The sequence below is a fragment of the Thermoascus crustaceus genome (assembly GCF_041956765.1).
Source record: "Thermoascus crustaceus strain CBS 181.67 unplaced genomic scaffold VTN00scaffold_3, whole genome shotgun sequence".
Lineage (NCBI taxonomy): Eukaryota > Fungi > Ascomycota > Eurotiomycetes > Eurotiales > Thermoascaceae > Thermoascus > Thermoascus crustaceus.
In genome coordinates, this window is record NW_027192529.1 from 2,282,569 (window position 1) to 2,304,341 (window position 21,773).

The 21,773-nt window shown below is 53.3% G+C and overlaps 8 protein-coding genes across 8 annotated transcripts; 2 read left to right on the plus strand and 6 right to left on the minus strand.

The window, feature by feature from the left end:
* Positions 1-461: 461 nt before the first annotated feature.
* On the minus strand, positions 462-1,055 carry VTN00DRAFT_6010 (uncharacterized protein; the record flags this gene model as incomplete). Its single annotated transcript, XM_069432600.1, has 2 exons — positions 462-706; positions 812-1,055. 2 exons carry the CDS (start codon positions 1,053-1,055, stop codon positions 462-464), a joined length of 489 nt encoding a protein of 162 aa, XP_069288442.1.
* A 1,108-nt stretch (positions 1,056-2,163) lies between these two features.
* VTN00DRAFT_6011 (uncharacterized protein) lies at positions 2,164-3,138 on the plus strand (the record flags this gene model as incomplete). The annotated part of the gene is made up of 2 exons (XM_069432601.1): positions 2,164-2,722; positions 2,783-3,138. The coding sequence occupies 2 exons, from the start codon at positions 2,164-2,166 to the stop codon at positions 3,136-3,138; spliced, it is 915 nt and encodes a 304-aa protein (XP_069288443.1).
* A 1,236-nt stretch (positions 3,139-4,374) lies between these two features.
* VTN00DRAFT_6012 (uncharacterized protein) lies at positions 4,375-6,129 on the minus strand (the record flags this gene model as incomplete). Its single annotated transcript, XM_069432602.1, has 4 exons — positions 4,375-5,469; positions 5,527-5,773; positions 5,840-5,931; positions 6,010-6,129. 4 exons carry the CDS (start codon positions 6,127-6,129, stop codon positions 4,375-4,377), a joined length of 1,554 nt encoding a protein of 517 aa, XP_069288444.1.
* A 989-nt stretch (positions 6,130-7,118) lies between these two features.
* VTN00DRAFT_6013 (uncharacterized protein) lies at positions 7,119-9,589 on the minus strand (the record flags this gene model as incomplete). The annotated part of the gene is made up of 3 exons (XM_069432603.1): positions 7,119-9,037; positions 9,091-9,239; positions 9,327-9,589. 3 exons carry the CDS (start codon positions 9,587-9,589, stop codon positions 7,119-7,121), a joined length of 2,331 nt encoding a protein of 776 aa, XP_069288445.1.
* An 802-nt stretch (positions 9,590-10,391) lies between these two features.
* VTN00DRAFT_6014 (uncharacterized protein) lies at positions 10,392-11,275 on the plus strand (the record flags this gene model as incomplete). The annotated part of the gene is made up of 2 exons (XM_069432604.1): positions 10,392-10,682; positions 10,754-11,275. The coding sequence occupies 2 exons, from the start codon at positions 10,392-10,394 to the stop codon at positions 11,273-11,275; spliced, it is 813 nt and encodes a 270-aa protein (XP_069288446.1).
* Positions 11,276-11,680: 405 nt separating this feature from the next.
* On the minus strand, positions 11,681-12,468 carry VTN00DRAFT_6015 (uncharacterized protein; the record flags this gene model as incomplete). Its single annotated transcript, XM_069432605.1, has 2 exons — positions 11,681-12,091; positions 12,160-12,468. The coding sequence occupies 2 exons, from the start codon at positions 12,466-12,468 to the stop codon at positions 11,681-11,683; spliced, it is 720 nt and encodes a 239-aa protein (XP_069288447.1).
* Positions 12,469-14,252: 1,784 nt separating this feature from the next.
* On the minus strand, positions 14,253-18,096 carry VTN00DRAFT_6016 (uncharacterized protein; the record flags this gene model as incomplete). Its single annotated transcript, XM_069432606.1, has 6 exons — positions 14,253-15,251; positions 15,306-15,413; positions 15,464-15,609; positions 15,665-15,800; positions 15,855-17,413; positions 17,475-18,096. The coding sequence occupies 6 exons, from the start codon at positions 18,094-18,096 to the stop codon at positions 14,253-14,255; spliced, it is 3,570 nt and encodes a 1,189-aa protein (XP_069288448.1).
* Positions 18,097-18,783: 687 nt separating this feature from the next.
* VTN00DRAFT_6017 (uncharacterized protein) lies at positions 18,784-21,267 on the minus strand (the record flags this gene model as incomplete). The annotated part of the gene is made up of 10 exons (XM_069432607.1): positions 18,784-19,025; positions 19,078-19,122; positions 19,174-19,258; positions 19,312-20,149; positions 20,205-20,250; positions 20,312-20,533; positions 20,594-20,655; positions 20,716-20,881; positions 20,942-21,001; positions 21,072-21,267. 10 exons carry the CDS (start codon positions 21,265-21,267, stop codon positions 18,784-18,786), a joined length of 1,962 nt encoding a protein of 653 aa, XP_069288449.1.
* Positions 21,268-21,773: the final 506 nt, after the last annotated feature.

The following is a 21,773-nucleotide window of genomic DNA, read 5'->3' on the forward strand; positions in this document are numbered from 1 at the left end:
CAACATCCTCTGAGGTGACAGTCGTCCTCCTTCGTCTTCTCTTGCTTATCTTTTATCCTCTTCATCACACCCACCTCCATCTCCATCAGCGCAGCTTCCAACCCTCCCATGACATCCGGTCAAGAGATCAACAGCCTGGGCCATGTGAAACAGGTAAACCTCTATGTAGGCCAAAAATTGGATGTCTCAGATTCCTAACCCCGAACAGGTTCTCCCAGAGCCTGTTACAGAGTCTAGAGGGCAATGAGTAATTTTGTGGATGCTGCTGCTACCCCAGGCAGTGAGGAAGCGTGTGAGTCAAATGTGTGTGTGCCTTGCTGTACATGTGATACAGTTATCCATCTCCCCGCACTGCTTCCAGCTGCTGGGGTGCACAGATAGCTAACAGCACAGCTAGGCATATTGTCTCAGAGACCAAACAAAGAAAAGATGACACAGGAATACAAAGGTTGAAATAGTCGTCAAGACTCCAAGAGGAAGATCCTGGGAATCGAACGCAGGCCAGTGCTGGAAGCGATTCTCGACTGCGCAAGACGTTTTGGACGTTTCAACACCTTGTCGAGGGAGATCCGGCAATCGACAAGGGCAATGCACATCCGAAAACCAGGGCTATCTCCAGTACCACACCTTGGCGTGACGGAAAGGCTGGCCGAAGTTTCGGGGAAGACGTACGCAGCGATGCGGCCCAGACAGTCGGGATGGGCGCCTGCGCCACACATCAAGAAAATACAACAGCCCGGCCCATCTGTTTGCTGCGAAATGTGAAGGATCGCCATCGCCTAGTTCCCCGGAGAAGCAGGCAGATTGCAACGGCTGGCTGAGAGGGAGGACGAGGAGGTGAGGGGAAGAGACTCAAGGCTGGAAGGAGGGTTAGGGCAAAGCACGTGCGCCGGGAGAAGGACGTCCGGGCAGCCGGTGGGATGCGGCACTGGGCCAATCAGAGACGGTAGGCGGCAGGCTGCGAGGAGGGCTCGACGGGGCACGGGACGCGCGCACATGACCCGGGGCAGGCAGAGGGAGGGTGGGAGGCGCCATCCGTCTCGTTCCGTCAGCATGCTCGGGGCTTCCGCCGTCAGGTGACGCGTCCTGCGCCTCTGGTCGCTGCGGGCCGCCGGGCGCCCTTCTCCTCTTCACCTCGCGCCCTCGTCCCTCGCCACGTGAGCAGCCCGCCCTCCCTGCTCTACTCGACTCTACTCCCAGTACTCAGGTCCTCCTCGCCCTCTCCCATGATAAAACAACCACCTCTTTTGCTTATTCTCTCGATTCACTGATTCTCCGTCCTGGAGGTTTTATCTGCCTTTTTCTCCAGTCGTCTCCCCTTTTGGAGTCTTCAGTGTCTTGTTTCGACTATCGTGACTTCGATTAGCGACTCTATTGTTGCCCGTGGCAGGTGACCTGCTGTCAGGTGATAGATAGATCATCCAAGGTACGGCTCCATCTCGCGTTCATCTCCCCCGCCTTGCCCATCGCGTCTTGCCAGCAGCCTCCAGGGCTCCCAGCACTGACAACGCGGATGCTCTGCTGTCCCGTCGAGTGCCGGTTAGCCATGGCTGTTCCCCGCGATGCTGCTCCCCTTCTCTGTGCCCCGGTCGCAGACTGCCCTGGCGCGTTCATCACACATCTTTGCCTTGTCCCCTCCTGAACTCCTTTCATTGTCAATGCACATGATCTGTATACAGGGACTGCATCTCTGTACCGGTCTAAGGAGTCGATCTGTGCGATCCACAATCGTTGCGACCGGGACAGAGAACCGGCGTGTTTGGGGATGCGCACCTTAGTCACTGGCTGTGCAATTCTGACAATGATCCTTAGCCTTCCCTCTTCCCATTCACTAATCTCCCTGCTGCATATTTCCAGCCTGCCCTGGGGAGCAAGTCACTTGCAGGGTAAGGACAAAAACTCACTTTGCCCGCTTTGTGAATCTTTCCTCCGCACTACACCTGTATGCACTCGCGCACACGCGCTGATAGCCCTTGTACCACAGCATATCTACTGTTCGAGACAGTCAGGTGTCCTCTAGCCGCAAGCATATCTCACGTTGCCAGAGTTATCGCATTCTAATAGGCAAGTTTTAGCCTGTGTGGCTGGTTGTACGACGCGCGCTGACCTCTTGTGAAGTAACGCAAGGAGCCGTCGCGTTCACGTCTATTCCACGTCTCCATCATGTCAGACCAGTCGATTAATACTACAGATGGAAACGCGTCCAACAAGCGGAAGCGCGACAGCAGTGACAGCGCTGGCCCTGACTCCCAGCGGCTGGCTCGTTCGTCGCATAGCAGCAATGGGAACATCCAGGGTCTGAGCGCGCCACCGGATGGCCAGTCCAACTTCGCCCATGGCCCCCTCGGCCCTTATGATACTCACGGGCTCCCGAATACCACTTCCGAGTTGAGCCAGATCGACCAGCAGATTCTTCAGCATGTTGGACCTCAGAACGGCATCTCGGATGAGAATGCCCTTACCGCCAAGGCAGCCCTGGCCGCTCATGCGCCCCAGAACAAGTATCCTCCGCCGCCGGAGACCACTTTCGACAGCTCTGCAAACCTCCCACATGGACTTACCTTTGGGGATGAGATGAATCAGACTACAATGGGCCCTAACCACGGCCAACACTCGACTGCGGCTGCAGTCTATGCTGCCCGGGAGGCTCAGAGCATGAACCAAAAGCCGACCGTTGGCTCACCCGAGTGGCATACAATTCGTAAAAACAATCACAAGGAGGGTAAGATTGTACACTTGCACCTGGACACCCTGTCGATGTATCCTCTCTAACGTCTGCTAGTTGAGCGTCGTCGTCGCGAGGCCATCAACGAGGGCATCAACCAGATCGCTCAGCTTGTCCCGAACTGCGACAAGAACAAGGGTGCCATTCTGCAGCGTGCCATCGAGTATATCTGCCAGCTGCACGAAGAAAAGAAGAGCATGACGGAGAGGTGGGAGCAGAGCAACATGACCACCACTCACGCCATCAACGAGATTAGCGCGCAGAACGCCAAGCTGAAGGGCGAAGTTAACCGCCGTGGCGACATCGCCCTGAAGTGGATTCAGCGTTGCCGTGATGCCGGTCTCGAATTCGATGACTACGAGGACGAGAAGGACCTCGGTCAGCTTGAGATCGACCACGGTCAGACTGCTTGACTGCCTCACACGTGATTCCCAAGTGCCCTAGTTTGGCCTGGTCATGATTTCCCGACTCTCCATCTCTTTGCCATGTGGCACTATGTTTCTTCTATGGATTTCTGAGCTTCTACCTGGTGGTTCTTCTTTTTCTCCTTTCTAAGCGGTATGTTCCTGTGGCTTTTGATGATCACGCATGTGTTACGACTCAGTCCCTCGGAAGTGAGACCTCGGGTGTATTACCATTCCCCGTCTCCTTCGAGACTTGAACATCCCCCTATCCCCAATTTTCTTTTCCCATAATATCGTCATGTCGATGCCGTCGTCATGGTTGCGTCTGAAGCACCTGACCTCGAGCCTGGTTTTCTTTATGACCTTTCTCACCACATCAGTGGCATGCCGGTAACTCTTTCTCTTCCTTTCTCTTCTTGCTTCATGTACGGTGTACGCTACCTGTTCCTTTGCAAGGATGGCTTGGCGAGTTTTTTTTTTTTCATGGCTGGGAGCAAATTCGTGGTTTATGCCTGCGATTTCGCGGCTAGTATTTGAATGAAAGTTTGTTAATATTTAAATGCCTTCCACAACAAGTAGATGCTGCCATTGGCACTGCAAAGCTACCGTTTATCCATGCTGCTACAGTACTCCGTAGATAGGACCTTTGTGAAGCAGGTCACGTGTTATCGTAGCTACTGACTGACAGGGGTCACATCCAAGAAATAACAAGTAGAACCCAATTTCACCGCTCACCGAAACGGGCACTGACCGTTCTAGAAACTTTGCTATACCGGTATTATCATTATGTTAAATATGTCTGGTCTCGGACAGACCACTCCATAGGTAGGTCTACCGGCAATGCGGTTTATACATTATATACATATCAGATCATTCCGTTGACAAGGCACATAGACTAAGTACTGAGCATAATGGGAACTGCGTTGCGGAATAACTGATTTTTTTTTCTGGTTCATAAATTCCTCTCGTCTTGGACGGTTTCACTTTGATCATTTATGCTATATAATAGTTATGATTGGTTGCCCCCTTCCCTTTCTGGGAATCTCATGATTCCTGATTCAAACCAAAAAAAACTAAAGCTCAACCTGCTGAAGGTGTGACTTCTTTGTTTCTTTCTGAGTCAACACAATGCAAGATGGCAATTGGATTTTAAAAAGCTGGCAGAAAGCATAATTTCTTATCTCTTTAATCAAAGGGACCCTGCCGATCAGATCATTGTATTTTGCGAACTTCGATGCCACCTTATCAGACGTCAGGAGGAAAAGGATTGTACCTGCTGCCAGGTACACTCTCGATCAGTCTTTCTTTCAGTTTACTGCTCACACGCCATGGCATAGAAAAAGGCCGTGATCTTTGCAGGAAATGTTGCCTAATTTTGACAATATACGGGTCGGCGTGATCGTCATGTGTAAAAATAGGTGTGAAGTTGAATTCTGTCAACGATGGGAACCGCTTGTCAAGCAGTTGAATTATCCTATCAGGAAAAGCTGCCATGTTCTTCTCTTCTTCCAATTCTGCGGGATGACGAACCGCCTTGATCCGCCCGAGGCTAAGTCTCCATAAAGATGGGAAATGCAACTGCTCGGGCTCATGGTCCAGCTGGATAAACTCGATATCGGCGAGCATCGTCAATTCCTGGAGGCGAGGACAGTGACGGGCGAGTGATGCCAATGATTTGGAACTTATCTCCCCAGAATCAAAATCAAATGGAAGCGTAAGGACCTCCAGATGAACCAGCTTGGCTGCTAACATCTCAACCGTTTCGTCGGAAATATCGATGATGCGACTCGGGCCGTATTCCATCTGCACTCTGCGGAGCATCGGACAGTGCGACGCAAGATCTAGCAGCGATTTTCCGGTAAATTCACCTTGCCCGTACCAGCAAATATCAATTTCCTCCAATTGAGTGCATGAAGATGCGTAATGCGGCAGATCCGCTAGGAATTTGCAATCAACAACCGCGATGTCTACAGCCTGCAGATTCTTCAGCAGGGGCAGGAATAGACGCAAGGCTTCATCTTCCGCGGTAACATCGAGAGCGCGCAGATGCGGGAAAGGGACACGGTCGGGGTTTTTGCCCATCGCTTCTCGTACTGTGCTATAACGCAACAGACTTCCGCGTCCTAGAGAAAGCATCTCGAGTCCAGGGCGGAACATGAGATAAATCATCATATTTTCCGTTAACAATGTGTCCCATCCCACTGACAGATCCAGGTGCTTTATAGACGGCATCGCCTTGAGAAAATTTAGGAAATCATCCTCTGTCAAGAGTGTTGTCAATGGATTTTCAGTGAGGAGGCGATTGCTGAGCAGAAACGATCGGAGCGAAGGCGCACGTCTCTGCAAATTTTAATAATAAGTCAAGTTCGACATTTGTGTGAGACACGTTCTACCCACCCTGGTCACTTCCAGAAAAAATTGGGAATAATATCCGCCATAGAGCTCCAGACAAACGAGATTCGGTTGTAAGAAATGAGCCATGTCCATCTCATTCATATTTTCACTGCCGACATCGATGATCAAGGACTTCACATTAGGAAAGTAGAACCTTTTTCGCTTCAGCAGTTCGATAATAGGGAGAATAAAGGTATTGTCGTCATCATCAGCCCGCTCAATGTCTAAATGCCGGATCTTTTTAGAATACCTGTCAAAGCACAACAATGAGTATTGTCTTTTTAATTAGAAAAGTTGGTCAAGTTGTCTCATTTACCAATCCCGTCGTTCCTTCGGGGACTCCGTTGCCAACGTCCTCAGTGGCAATGAAAAAGACTCTAAGGAACGATAAGAGCCTCTCCAGATCCACTAAATACAAACACGGTTCAGCCTGTAATTATGGAAGAAGAGGAAGGTTGAAACATGTCATTAGGGGAGGCGACGTACAGTTGTAGCCTCCTCCGCCCACAGTCTGTTGACTTGCGCAGCCGCAACCAAGCTCTTGCCGTCAAGATACTGCAGCACATGCCCAACGATCTCTGGCAGTTCGAGGGGTGATCGAGACATGATTAACCGAAGGATTGACCTAGAATTACTCCTAACTGTAAGTAAAACTCAGGTACGGGAGTATAGTCGGCTGGTGACTGCTAGATGGGCTGTGGAAGAGGGGACGGAGCAAGTTGTCAAAAGGAAACACGAGATACGAATTAAATAAACAGTCCACGTGCCCCAAGTCCCCCATTGTTGCTGCCTTATTCTATTCCATCGATGACATTTGCAGTCGCCAGCGAGTTAGATATATATACCATGCGGAGACTTTGTAGTGGCTGCGATTCCCCGTCGTTATTTCTGCCTGCTCAGCCGCAGATCACTAACCATGTGGACGGCCTGAGCCACGTCACTATAGCTCCATGTCCATCGCACCACCGTCTTTCCTACCTGACTGATCCATTTATGACTCTCCTGGATGTTTTTTTCCTTTCTCAGAAAAACGCTTCTTTCCAGTTTTCCTTGCGCAGTCTCTACAGTGATATAATGTCTCGCAGATGGGAATCATGACCTTCCAATATATTACACCCAGCAGATGTGTAACAGTTATGATGTATAAAAAACCAATCAATGCATGCTGGACTTGATTCCTCCTCTCTTAATGCTATATCCTTATTTGATCAGACTAGAAACTAGTTAGCTCTGTACTAGTTGTACTGTGCTACTAGTACTATATACCTAAGAGGCAACCATAACTCGGGCCCAGGACGAATGGTGGTTGTGAGGTATTTATTGATTTTTTATTAAGTATTTTATTATACGTTTCTGATTCCATATATGTCTAACTAAACCATTAGGTACTTATGGATGTTTGGACACTCTTCCACATGGATCTTGGATCCAGAATCTACATTAGGTATACAATATAGTATGCATTATATACATGATCTACTGCACATTGCATGACATGATATATAACATGGTATGGCAAGGCAAGGCATAATAACACAAAATGACATAATATGACATGTACATAGATAAGATATGAAGGGGGGGGGGATAAACACTTAAAACACCCCCCTCCCCCTCCACTCCTTATACAACCGTCCCAACACATCCCCCAACTCCCCAACTGTGCCCCAAACCTCCGCGGACCTCTGCCCCCACTTCTCATTCTGCCATTCCAGGGAGAACTCCAACAGCTTGGCTTCCAGCTCCGTCTCGTTGAACTTGCCGACCGGGCTCGAGTCCAGATAATCGACAAAGATCCGCCACCGGGGCAGATAGTACGACGAGACGAGCCCGCCCCAGCTCTTGGAGGCGTAGTCGTTGATCTGGCCTGTGGGGCCCCAGAGCGTGATCTGGTTGCGGGCGCTGTATTCGTAGAAGTTTGCAACATCGGTATTACTACTGCTGCTACTACTGTCGGTATTGGGGCGAGCCCAGGACCGAGCGGAAGCGATCCAGTCGGAGAGGAGAAAGTGTTCGTTGGTCAGGAGGACGGAGTCCAGGCTTGAGAGGAGAGACAGAAGTCTCTCTCCCTTGCCGTGGATGGTAGCGTTGCTGGCGTTGCTGGCGTTGCCGGACTGGTACGTGGACACCAGGTCCGTGTACATCGGGATGAAGGCGTTGGCGAGGACCTGTCTCGTCATGTCGACCATGTCGTACTGGAAGGACGGGTTGCTCCATAGGGATGGTTCCCTGTCGGCAGCGGCGTGGTACATCAGGTTCCAGGCCTCGACGAGATCGGATGGGCTGTAGTTGATCGTCGTCGGGTGGTGGCCCGTCCGGTTGGTGAGGCCGCTGAGGGCCGGGGCGAACTCGAGGATGGATTTCGGTACCGCCGTGCCTGCGGCAAGGTTCGTGTTGTTGTAGACTGTCGTGCGGAGAATGCCCCATGCGGCGTATACTTCGTCCGGAAGGGACTTGCTACCTGCGTACCGACTGGTCACCCAGTTGTAGAAATATGTCTCCGTGTCGATGGGCTTTCTGGACCAGGCTTGGTCCAGGAGGAGGTCGTAGACGATCTCGTTGCCCTCCTGACCCTCCATCGTCAGACCGAATCCAACCAACGAGCTGGAGTTCTCCAGGGCCTCGACCGCGTTGACTGTGACGTTCATGAGCTGGCCATACATGCCCATGTTCCCGCCGTAGCCATGCAGCTCACACCAGATCCACGGCTTGCCATAGTACGAGTGCGTCCGCTGCCACTGCGGTTGCGACTCGGAGAAGAGGTCCAGGATCAACATATCGTGATCCTCTTCGACGCCCGAAAGGTACGCCTCGACGCGCTCATCCGTCCAGAAATCGGAGCTGCTGTAGAACAGCCACCCCTGCATGAGCCAGATGGCCGCCGGGTCCGCGCTCTTGAGGCTCTTCCACGTCCCGTAGGTCACGTTGCGCAGGTAGCCCAGGTCTCCAGAGAACGGGTCATTCTCGTTGTACTGGTCCAGGGTGTAAATGCTGGAGACGTTCCCGTACGCGTCGATCTGCTTCTGTATAAAGCTCTTCTGGAGCTGCGTGAACCGGGCATCGAGCGGATCCAAAAAAGTGACGTTGGTATATTGAGTCGGGAACTCAGCCCACTGCGAACCGTTCACCGCATTCGCATCTGGGAAAACACGCGTGATAGCCCGGGGAACGAAACCCGTGAAAGACGGCAGAACGGGCGTCATCCCCAGCTCGACCATGCGCCTGACGATCTGCTTCTGCAGCCCGAACTGGGCGTCGATCCAGGAGAAGGGCAGGGTACTGCCGCCCCAGGAGCCCTGGATGTTGCCGAACCGGTTCCAGGCCTGGAAGGCCGGGCCGCTCAGGAACGAGAGGATCTCGTCGTCGGTCAGACCGATCTCGCGGAAGACGTCGACGAAGATCTTCTCCGCGCCGACCCAGGCCAGGGGTAGGTTCACGCCGCGGAGGGCCATCCAGTCGAGCTGGGCTTCCCAGTCTTCCCAGGTCCAGAAGGCGGTGGTGTACGAGAAAGTCACTACCCTCATTAGCAGATATCTCTCTACAGATCTGAAGAAGAGAGATACGCACCGGTATTGAAATGGTACCGCCATGGGACCACACTGGAACCCTTCAAAGGAGCAGATAACCGGGGCAGCTCTGCCGGCGCGACATGCAGCCTGCTACCGATATACCAGTAGATATCGACATGCGCGACATCCGTCAGGTATCGATGGAGACTGGAATGGTCAACAACCATCCGTATCAAATACTCCTCGAAGCCAGAGATCCGACATCTTCGAGCGGACAGCAAAAGTCAAGCATACCCACTCGCAAGCGCACTCAACGAATTCCCCTGCACCAAGATCGTCCCATTCTCACCGGTCTCGACCGTATATTCATCATTCGTCCACTTCCGCGACGCGGTCACGTTGACAAGCTCGAACCGGAAGCTGTCAACATGATGCGGCAGTCGACGCTTGACCAGGTTCCTAATCCCCTCCGTCGACGGCGCTGAAGCCGCAACAACGGCAGTAGAGACGGTAGAGACTGCTACGACCACCCACGCGAGAAGGTTGAGGACGCGCATGGTTGGTTGCGGTCGACTCACTGATCCGTATACCTATGGCCCGGAAGGACAGAAAGGATAGTAGGCCTGAGTCGAGGACAGTGAGGCTTTATATGAAGATGATAAAATGAACCTAGTCCAGCATCTCGGCATGCCGCTGCAGTCACCGCTTCCCGGACGCTGGAACGCGTTTCACAGACCGGTGAAGCCATCCGAAGCTCTAATTAGTGGGATGGATGGAGCGGCCTGCGCCGCCTTTGTGACGGTTGGTGATGGTGATGGCAACGTTGCATCCGGGACGGCGGTGCTTCCCCTGAGCGTTCCGCGCACGTGGGGAGGAGCGCGCGTGGTCTCCGTTGAAGCCAAGAGGGCGCATGTAAACATGTTGAGGAGCGGAGTATTCTTTATTTTTTCATTTATTTTTATACACGATATACAGAACATGTTTCTGCGACCACTCCGAAATTTTTTTTTTCCCCAGGTACTGCTGCTTTAACGAGGTGTATCTTACTTTTAAAGACTCTTGGCACTCTTTACTGAGTGGTGAGCACCACCACCACCATACTTATGCTGTTATATGTTCCTCCTATTTTTTTGTCTCAAAAACCCAACTTGCTCCCCCTTTCACTTGAAAGATCCCCATCGAAGCATTTTCCCCGGTTAAGTTGAACATGTGTATAGTATAAGAGATCATCTATATCCGACCCAAATAAAGTCCCCCCCCCCCACGTGACCACAATCTTATCATTCCAATTTCAGCTTGAAAGCAGCGCCAGAGAAGAAATGTCCACCGTCAACTTCTAAGTTTCACGAATAGAATAGAATGGCCAGCTCCTCTCCAGCCGGGAGGACACGTACGAAGAAGAAGATAACGGGGGCCCCGGACTACGACGACGCCGCGTTCTGGGACACCAAGTTCGCGACGGGCCAGGATGTTGGCGAATGGCTGAACTCGGGCGAGGGGCTCATCGAGGCCGTCCTGTCTGACCTGGAGCGCCGGCCTTTGCCTTCTGGACGACCCCGCGTGTTGCATCTAGGGCCTGGCATCTCAAAACTGGGGACGAAGCTGCGTGACGCATTTGTGAGACGGGGGTGGATGGGAAATGGCATTGTGGTGAGCATCTCTCATCCAAATCTACATGTACCAAGAAAGAACATATCTGCTGAATTTTCCTTTTTCCGCAGAACGTCGACTTCTCCAGTGAAGCCGTCCGCCTGGGGCAGGAACTCGAGAGCGGGCGCGAAGCAACCCAAGCAATGCACTGGGTCTCTGCCGACCTCCGTTCCTGGGACGATATCATGTCCACCAACCTCTCCCACTTCGCGCCCTTTGATGTGATCCTGGACAAAAGCACCAGCGACGCCATCGCCACGTCTGAGCCCCAGATCTTCTCTTCATCTTCAGATTCAGGCATCTGTCCAACGGTCCGCGAAATCGTGGACCAAAACCAAAACGGAGACGGAAAAGAGATATCTCTATCTCCAGTCGAGCTATTATCACTCCATCTGGTCCCCTTGACGCAAAAAGGCACGACCTGGATCGCCCTGTCGTACTCGACCTCGCGCTTCGACAACCTCCCCCATCTCGCGGCGCACTGGAGGCTCGTTTCGCGGACGGGGCTGCCGGCGCCGTCGGGAGAAACCTCCTCTTCCGCTGCACACACGCCACAGGTGTTTCACTGGATATATATTCTGCAACGCAAGTAACTTCTACCTCCCACTCTCACGGGTCATGATTACACTGTATCACTAGGCAAGAGGGAGGACAATCACACTCCTCGAAAATCCATTCGGCTTGAACAGTAAAACGTTAGGTAGAATTGGTCATTCCTCTTTCAGACAAATATCCAGAAAAAGAACTTGTATACATAATACAAGCAGATGAAAAAAAAAGACACAGGTACATGCATATTTTACAGTCAAAAGCGCGTCACGGCGGAATCTGCGCTTTCGATAGATCGAGCACCTGACAAAAAAAAAAATCAAGGGAAGAATCATGCTCACGCATAACCCCCAAGACGACGAAAACTTATACATACATCAAAAAGGTACCTGACTTAGGCACATAAAACATAAAACTTCCAGGCCTCATTCTTGTCTGCCTTTATTTATCTAGAAGTTCTCCGCCGCCGTATGCGAAACCCCAGATCCAACCTTCACCCCCTTGGTGATGAGCACCTTGCCCGTCTTGCTGGTGACCTTGACGTCCACCGTATCCGTGCCGAAGCCGCCGTCCTTGTTGAAGAAGTTGTACTGCTCGCGCTGCGTCTGCTGCCACGTGTTGCCGCCGTCGGTGCTCACCTCGAGCGTCTTGACGGGGATGTTGGCGTTGACCACCTGCATGCTGAACCAGTAGGGGGAGCTGCCGTCCTTGTTCTTCAACACGATCGGGGAGGAGATGTCGCAGGGGACGAACTCGTACTTGATGTTGAGGAGACCGGTGGCGAGCGAGGCGAGGGCGGAGAAGGCGTCCTGGAAGAGGTCGATGTGGTTCTCCTGGCAGGAGGGGCATTGGTCGACGATCTAGATCACGTCAGTAAATACTTCACTTAATCAAGTAGATAAGATTGAAGGATGTGAAGGGGAATTACCATAGCCTTGATAGAACCAGTGGGCCCCTTGATGTTCACACAAGCACCGCAGTTCGACGCATCATCCCAGGCGTTCACCGACAGCGCGGACCCAAAGATGCCCGCCGGAAGGGTGTAGCCCGTGAACGAGCACGTTCCCTTGTTTATATCTCCCTCGTAGTACGTCACTTGACCGTCGCTATCACCGCCGCCCTTGAAGAAATTCTTGATATCATCCCATGCGTTACGGGGCGACATGTCGGCCGGGAGAGGCGAAGCGGAGGCAACCGCCGCGGCGAGTCCGAAGAGCGCAATGTGAGTGAACTTCATTTTGTTGTTCGGTTTCGGTACGGTATATGGCTTTTTTTTGTATTAGATTAAGACAAGGCAAGGAAATATGTACGTCTGTACTCGTCTGCAGTTGGGATCAAAAACGACGGCAATCAAACTCCGGTAACAAAGGAAATGATTGTAGTAGTGGTAGGCTGACGTGTGGTACTTTGTGGACTGTAGTTAGAATAGATAGGTAGAGAACGAATTTCTCTTTCTTTGCTTAGGCTCGTAATGAGGCAATTGATCAAAAAATGAACGACCAGGATGCACGAGGTCAAGTGCACCAAAGCAGGGACAGAGAAAGGAAGGAATGGAGGGGGGATCTCCTGGGAGATGATTCTCAGAGAGACAGACCAGCCTGCTGTCCTAGAAGAAGAGAGCGAGACGGACAGCGAAGATATACTGTGTAGACCTCGAAAAAGGGAGAGAGAGGGGGAAAGATGTACGTCACGTACGGAGCACTCCGTACTCCGTGCATCCCGGTCAAATATATAGATCTGCAGTTAGTAGCTCATCTCTAACTCTTGCGGAGTAAAACACACAAGGCCCGGCATTTGGGGACTCGGCGCAAATGCCAATCTGAGACCTTCCTAACGGAAAGGAGAGATTCACAGAAATTGAAGATGGCCATATCGCCGAAACGGCGTGAAAACGGTCTGGTCTCGACGGTGATGATGGCACAGGATGGCGCCAGCTGGGCAGGTCACTATTTAACTCTAGGCCGTCCTGTAGATCCCGGCGTCCGCTTCTGGGCCTTGTTCACGAGGGCCCGCACGATCCTCAGGGGCTGATCTGCCCGCGCTTTCAACGCCGGCTTCTATCTATCTCCGCAAAATACGGAGGTACACATGATCATAAGATGGCACAGTATCCCTTGGACTTTGCGTCTGTTGACACGGGCCATAGTACTTATCCAAATTCCCTGTGTCCTTACCTTATCGTTAAGCCCTTTTCGCAGATACACTGTCGCAGTCCCCTGGCATACTTACGTAGTAGCGTACGTAAGTAGCACTCCGTACACTGCCACTGGCAGTCTGACTAACTGTACATTAGTACAACGTCTAGCCAAAGTCACTTACCCGCGCTGCTTTTAATGCACCGTGATCTTGGCCACCTTGGCCTGAAAGAAAATTGCCCTTCCAGATAATCTCCAAGATAATGGGTTGATAAAGCAGCAAGTGGTCCGAGTCACTAGTCTGTGGGTCTGGTTTAATGAGGCTTTCTCGTCAGGCGTGCAGCTCCTCCATATATAGCACTGTTAGGACAGTGAAGAAGACTGTTCGACTAGACGAAACGACTGTATTGAACGATCGAGCTATTCGCCAGATGACTATCTCTAAGGAATCAGAAGGATTGAAGGGGACATGAGGGGTTTTGTAAGTGTAGGTCTGATCTATAGAGGGAAAGACCGATCTAGACACGTCACGAATTCAGTGGTCTCTCTCTCTCTCATAACGAAGAAGGTAGGTATGGTCCAGTCCTTCCCTGACAGTACGGAGTACAGTGCCGAACCGGAAACTCTGTAAACGACAAACAACCCAAAATAGTTAGATATAAAGTACGTTATCTATATCTCGTAGCAGTGCAGAAGGTACAAAAAAAAAAAATAAAAAGGTGTACAAACACAAATCAACCAAGCTTGCTCTCAAGACCAAGAATCCCAAGAAAATATATGATATCTGTCTAACAATGGCAACCCCCACTTGACACCAAAAGCCAGAGCCAAGCCCAAGAAGAAAAAAAAGGGAGTACCAAGAAACAGAAGGAAAACAGAGAACAGATCACTTCGAATCCCACATCATCTCATTCAACCGCAATATCGCATCCGCACTGCCCTTCTTCGCGGCCATGAAATCCTCCCGATTCTCCACGCCCCTCGGACCCTTCATGATCTCCGAGAAACACAGATCGATGAGCACCTTCAGCTCGTCGTATGTGAACGGCTCACCGTTGCCCGCCGCGAGCGCCTTGCTGCCCTGAGCCGCGAACATCTCTTTCTCTTCTTTCGCGTACTGGAGCGCCTTATCCGCGCCCTCGAGGAACCAGTCCAGGAACTTGGCGCTGCGAGGGAGGGCAACGATTTCGTGGGGTTGAGGCTGTGCGGGTTGTTCTTCTCCTTCTTTGTGCTTGGTCTTGTGTCCATCCTCTTGGGTGGTCGGGTCGATGATGATGTTTTTGAGATTCTGCTGCAGGACGAGGACGTCGAGTTGCAGTCGAAGAGCGCCGTTCTGGTTCATGGCGCCGATGTAGCGGGTGCATGAGATGAAGACCTTGTCGATGAATCTGGCCAGACCGGAGGAGATGAACCAGCGTTCCTTCGGGCCGAGGTACGCTGAGATGTTGGTGTCGAAGGCGATCAGGTCGTTGTTCAGTTCGAGGACGGATGAAGAGGCCGACGTGGGCTGGTTTGAGACGATGTGATGCCAGTTGGCGTTCGTAGGGGGGGCAGGAGTCGTGGGGTTCGAATCTCGGATCTGTTGAGGGTTCGGTCCAGCCATGGCCTTGGTCAGCATGTGGATGATTCCACAGCGAATGTCAACATGCAGGGTGAGCAGGGCCGCCGTGGCAAGATCACGCAGTGACTGAAGGGTGGTGTCAAAGGGGACGACCGTCTCCTGGTTCAGCGGCAGATACACGGGCTGGCTGATACTGTCGCGTTCTGGTTTCATGGCCGTTATGAGGGTCCATCGACGGCCTTGGGGCACGCCCGATGGTGGACGCGAAGATTCGCCCTGAGTCGTGATGCGCCGCAGCTTCGACAGATGACTGGCGAGCCATTGCTGTGATCTGTCAGATTGCCTCTTCAACCTTTGTACCTCTATACTTGGACTCACCATGCTGTTGTAAAGCATCGACAGCGCAGCAACCGTCTTCGGATCAGATATAATGTCGTACGGCTCCAAAGGCTTTTCGTTTGTTTCCTTGATAAGGAGATCGATTTCCTGCTCTCGTCAGCTAGATTCGAGAAATCGTCCATTCCATAGTCACATACCCTATCTATAAGCTCCTGTTTCCTGTCTCCAGGATTCTTCCAAAGCTCCGTGACCGTATCATGGATCTCTCCCGATTCGGCAAACCCGGCAGCTGCTTTGGGTCGAACCCCTCCAGGATGTTGCTGCGACGTCCTCGTCACCAGGGCTAGATAAAATCAGCACGTCTAAACATCGTTATATGTTAACCGTAGAAAACCTACATTTGTACCAGCCGCAGCACTTGTCATAATACGTCACGATCTGGCTGATTACCAGCTGCGTGAACATCTGGTCATGCGGGATGCTATCCAACATTTTGCTGAATGCCTTCACGAGCTTCATGAAATTGACAGTCCCCTGATTTGGACGTAAGCAACCATGTCAAAACAGCAAATTTTGAAGTCCACCCACCTTGAAGACTGGTCTCGGGGAAACCCTCTGCCACTGCGGATCTTCCGTAAACGCATCTACAGCGATGAAGCTCAAGGTGCAGAGATCGGTGACCGCTTCATCCAGCTGAGGCAGGAAGACGTTGACCATGAAGTCATCCAGGAAAGAGGTCAGGGTGCTCATGACGATGTCCGAGTCCACGGGAACGATATCCTTCAGCCGTTGAATGAAAGACAGAGACGGCGGGAGCAGAAGGCTCATGTTGAACACGCTTGGCTCGATCAGGAGCTTATGGCCGGTACCCGAGTGCCCTTGCCTCGCCCTCGAAGGGTCGGTGGCGGGAGTCTTTTGCTTTGACTTGGTGACTAGTCCCGGTACGGAGGATCTCAATATCTCATCCAGGTCTTCCTGCTCGGTTTTCATGTCGGAGGATTTCTGATCCACCTCTGCGAGTCTGAACATCTTCCTGTTTCTGTCTCTCTGGTTCAGGTTGCGCTTCACGTCAGACTCCGCATGCATGGGTCTGAAGGAGGAATCGCCATCCGTCGCAAGATAGTCGTGCAAGAGGGAGCGAATCTCGCTCTGGTAGAGCTTCCACAACTCCTTAAAACCCGAAGTCAAAGACGACTTGGGGATCCCCTCGCGTTCGACAATGCCCGAGACGACGTCATGAACGACACGATGTCCCTCCGCGATCGCCTCGAACTTAGCATACAGAGTCCACAGGAACTCGGACAGGACATGCCCTCGTGTCTCGTCCACCCCGATCGGCGGATTATCTCTGCTATAATAATCACGACCAAAGCCGCGCGGCAGATTCGGATAGCGCGCGTCGACCTCGGAGTTGGTCTTGTCGACGACGGAAAACAGCTCGACAGGCAACCGCTGTTCGATCCGATCGACAAGGACGTCCAGATGCCCCATTTTGTTCAGTGCCTCGATGATCAGGTGGATGTAGTAAAAGGTATCGGCTTCCGGGTTCCTAGAGGCATCTTCGACCATGGGCGAGGACGTGTCTAGCTTCGCCAGGAAGCCGTAGACAGGTTTCTCCCAGGTCGCGACACCATTCCAGCCGCCACCGTTAGAAGCGTTGGCACTTCCGCCGTCTTCTGCGCCCTCGGTCACCGGGGGTTTCCATCGATCCTGGCAGTAGGGAGACTTGAGATACAGATGGTCGTGCAACTCCTCAATCAGGATGTCCGTCAGGGATATCTCCTGGTTCTGGAAATACGTGCGGAGGTCCGCGAGGCCGCCGAGGTTCTCGAGCTCCGTCCTGCGGAGAAGCCGAAAAGCGTCCTGGAGCGTCTCGACCGCAGTGAGGAACCGCTTGTCGGAGATCTGTGCTTCCAGCTTCTCTGGAAGAGACTGGATCTCCTGAATCTGATTGAATAGCTGTAAGATATCATCGTACTTCTGGGACGACGTCGCCAGACCCTTCAGTTCCGGCTTCGTCGACATTAATCCCGCCTTTGCGTCTTCGAGAGAATCCCTCAGCGCCCGGACCCGGCTCTGCGAGCTCTGTATGCTAGATTGGATTTTGTGGTATGTACCGATGGAGCTGTTGAATCCCTGGTGATGTTCTTGGAGAAGACTTTAGCACGCAGCCGAACCAGTACAGAAAGTAAACGGATCGCAACTCACCATTAACGATAGCCTTCAACGTCTTCTGAATCTGCTTATGCATGTCCAAGAACTCCGGCTCCCGATCCGCCTTGCCCAGTGTACTCGAGTCCATCAACTGCAGGGCCACCTGCACGGGGATACACGACTCCGAAGACATGAAGTCCCATTCACGCTGGATCGACTGGAGGACATCTTCGATCGCCTGCGGCCCCCTCACCCCGCGACCACCACTCGCCGCGCTGCTCACCGTATCCGCACGATTTCTCTCTCGCGTCCTGCTCGCCATGTACCCGCCGGCACCGGTATCATCCCGCTGAGAATGAGCCTGGGCCTGGGCCTGGGCCACAGCAGCCCGCCATCTTGACGCCCCAGCACCAGCGGTAGCACCGGTATCTACGTGCAGATCCCTCGTCCGCACCGGTGATGACGCCCCTGCCGACGCTGCCACCGACGCCGATGCCGCCGCCGTCGTTACCGTCGGCGGTGCCTGGGACTCCTCGACGTAGAAACCACCGTACCCGCCGGCGCGGCGCTCGCGTCCAGCACTGCCTGCATTGTAGCCGTTCATGCCCAAGCTGTCACCATTGGTATATCCTCCGGCGTCGTTGTTGCGGTCGGAGCCGTATCCGTTGGTGTACATGCCAAGTCGAATTCGAATTCACAGGACGAGTCAGGTCGATGGGACGTGTCGGTCGAAGGCAAATAATAATGATCGGGACAGTTCTATAGTGTCGTCGCTAGGGTAGTAAAAGAGGAGTGGGTTTCGGGAATAGATGTAGATGCGATCAAGTCGTGTCAAGTCGTGTCGTCGGACATGCGGGGGAGAAGAACGGTGAGCATCTCTCGTGCCTCCCGGGCTCTCCGTGCGGTCCTTTTGCTCCCTGTTTTCAAAGAGCTGTTATTTTATAGTCGCATATGCTTTTCCGTCCCCGCGACGCGACGATCTGGACGTGGGGGGAATCTGTCGCAGCCGAAGACGTCCGTGAAGCAACGGTATCCTTAGGCGCGGCAGGGGAGCCAAATATCCTTTGACGCTGCCTTGCCTCGACCGCCTTTCCCCACACAAGCTCCAGCTCGGGAGCGCCGCTCTGTTGGACCCGTGGCGAGACCACGCCAGATTATTTATATTCACAGCACTTACAGTACGATTGCTTTCTGCTACAGAAAAAAAAAAAAACTGGTAGAATCCATCTTTTCGACATCTCAGCGTGACGCGTATCTAAGTTTGTTCCTGTCTATCTGTCATGTCCAAGAAGACCCTTGTCGTAATACCGTCTCAGGTCTATGGCATATGTACCGATGCTCGACTCTACAGTGCAGTAAATGTCTAGAGGGGCCGAGTCTCCTTCCTCAGCCAGTTTCTGGTCAACTCATCGTTCTCGAAGAAGTGATGAGTCTTATCCCACACCTCCGCGTGGTAGTCGTTCACCCATTTGATCTCTGCCTCCGTCAGAAGCGACGGCTCGATCAGGTTACGGCACAAGGGCGTCATGGTAACGTGCTCGAAACCCAGCGACGGCTTGTCGCCGAATCTGTGGGGCGTCTGGACCTCGCGGACCACGACGATATCTGCACACAGGTCAGCCTGGGCCAGGTAAGATTGGGCAGGGAAGCCGCTTACTCTCAATGCGGATACCGAATTTTCCGTCCTCGTAGTACCCGGGTTCTAGATATATCAGAGGCCGTGTAAATTAGTAGAGAGAAGGGCTCTACATACCGTCAGAGATGACGTTTCCAGGAGAGAGGGAAACCTCAGAGTATTGGACGCGCGTGCCAATGCCAATAGGTCCCTCGTGGACGTTCTAAGAATGGTGAGCCATGGCCCAAACGTAGATCAGCGAGTTCATCTCGTTACCAGATAAGAGCCGACACCATGGCCGGTTCCATGGAGATAGTCAAGGCCATTCTTCCACAGATGCTGTCTCGCGAATGCGTCCAGCGCAAAGCCGGTGGTTCCCTTGGGGAAGACAGCGGTATCAATACCGATCAGACCCTTGAGCACCAAGGTGAAAGCCTTCTTCTCAAACTCGGTAGGCTTCCCGAAATGGTGTGTTCTGGTAGTGTCGGTGGTTCCATCCAGATACTGCGCACCAGAGTCGCAGAGATAGACAGCATTAGGGTCGATTACAGAACAGCTGCCTTTCTCCGGCTTGTAGTGGATGACGGCAGCGTTGGGTCCCGTAGACGAGATGGTGTCGAAGGACAGGCCGACGAAGTTTTCGTGTTTCGAGCGAATCTGCTCCAGCTTGTCCGCGGCATCCACCTCATCCACCGTGGACTTCTTGTTAACCAACTCATTCTCGAGCCAGGCGAAGTACTCGGACAAGGCGGCACCATCGCGGATATGGCAAGCCCTCATGCCCGCCAACTCCGTCTCGTTCTTGATGGCTTTGGCGTCCGCAATCGGACTCCGAGCTTCCTCGACCTGTCCCTCACCGCCCAAGCTGAGACTGAGGGCCCACGATGCCTGCTTGGAGAGCAGGAATTTCATGGGCACCCCCGACTCCGTGCTGGCAGGACCAACGTTGCTCAATGCCTGCGCATCCGCAAATATGGACTCGTAGGGCTTGATCACAACATCGTCACCGAGCTGGGCCTTGACCTCGGGGGTCAGCTTCTCCGCATCGATGTAGAGATCCGCGGTAGTCGGAGTGATGATTGCGTAGGCGAAGAACACGGGGTTGTAAGGGATGCTGGAGCATTGTCAGCAGGCTCGCGAGCTACCCACTTCGATGATGCCATCCTTACTCGCTTCCTCTGAGGTTGAATAGCCATGCAATCTCATCGAGCATGGCTGGATCCCAAGGTCAGCGTGCCTCCTTCGGGGCCAGAGCAAATGAATTGACGAATCCTACATATGATGAATCCAGCCCTTTTCTTCTCCAGCAGCTCTTTCCGCAGCTCACTGATCTTCTCCTGGAAGGGCTTTCCGGCATACTTGACGGGATGGACCTTGACTTTCTCGTTGGGACGCGGGGGACGGTCCTTGCCCCAGACCAGATCAACCAGATTCTGCTTCACACCCACCAGCTGTGCGCCAGATTTGCTGAGGGTCTCTGCGAGCTTACGCGCGCTCGCTGTCTGGTTTCAGCCTCGTTCGTTTTCCAACATCCCGCGGGAGGGGTGGCTGCACTCACAAGCTGTAATGGTCGTCGGGTCGACACCAACGACCTTTCCGCCCTCTGCTTGCTCCGTAGTCCTGACCACTGCTCAGCACACCTCTCACAAAAGTACCTGTGTACCGTATCGTGGATCGTACCATTCCTGCCATGTCGGGACACCTTCGATCCCCCGCTTCAGCAGCAGCCAATTGCTGTCGAGCTGCTTGGAGGCCTGGTTGAAGTATCGTCCGTCGGTGGACAGGGCCGCCTTGTCCAGCGACACGACGGCGGTTCCTGCGGAGCCAGTGAAACCGGAGATGAATTCTGCGCGGGGCTGTGAGTACGAAGGAGGGATACGTCAAAGGCGACACGGGAGGTTCTAACCTCGACGGGCATCGCAGGGCGCAATATACTCGGACTGGTGGCTATCTTCTGAGGGGACGACTTGAAGAGGAATGAGAACATGTCCTGCATACAGGGCCTGGACGGCCATGGGCTATCTGATAAGTCATACTATATACATCGACCTTGTGCTCGCGCATGAGCTGCCTCAGCCTTGCGAGGCGCTCCGTGGTGTCCACAGTCTCCATGTCGGCAGCGCGCAGCCGGACCGTGTAGGAGAAGAACCTTGCTGGTTGGTGGGGCGGGGGACGACAGTATCGCAGGTGGGAGATGCAGGAAAGACGGACAGGAGGGCGACAGAGGAGCATGGACGGGGGAGGAGGAAGGGCAAGGAAAAGAGAAAGAGAGAGAGAGAGTCCAAGTCCGCGCAAGCACCGGGGTCCTGGAGACGTCGAGGAGGTAGCACAGCAGACGGCCAGACTCGGGGCGGGGGAGATAGCAGGAAGATCGCGTGCTCCTGGTGGTGCTTCAGAAAAGACGCGGCATGCGTTCAGAGGTCCGTCTGGCGGCGTCCCGAGCTGGCTCTCCGCCGTGGTCGGGCAGCAGCCCGGCTTCGGTGGGGGCGCCGTTAGGGCAAGCCCCGCCTGAGCGCTGAGGCAGAGGCTGAGCTGCAAAAGGAGCAAAAAGAACCAAGGCTCTGCGGGCCGCAGTCCCGTGACGCAGCGACGAAACGGCCTCTTGGCCCGGAGGCGCCTCTGTCCGCCTGCGATCCACCGTGCAAGAGAAAAGCAGGCAGGATGTCAACAGACGTGCAACGCGCCGGCCAGGTCACATGCCCGTGCAGCGCCGTGACTTTTCACCCGCCCCTCCGCCT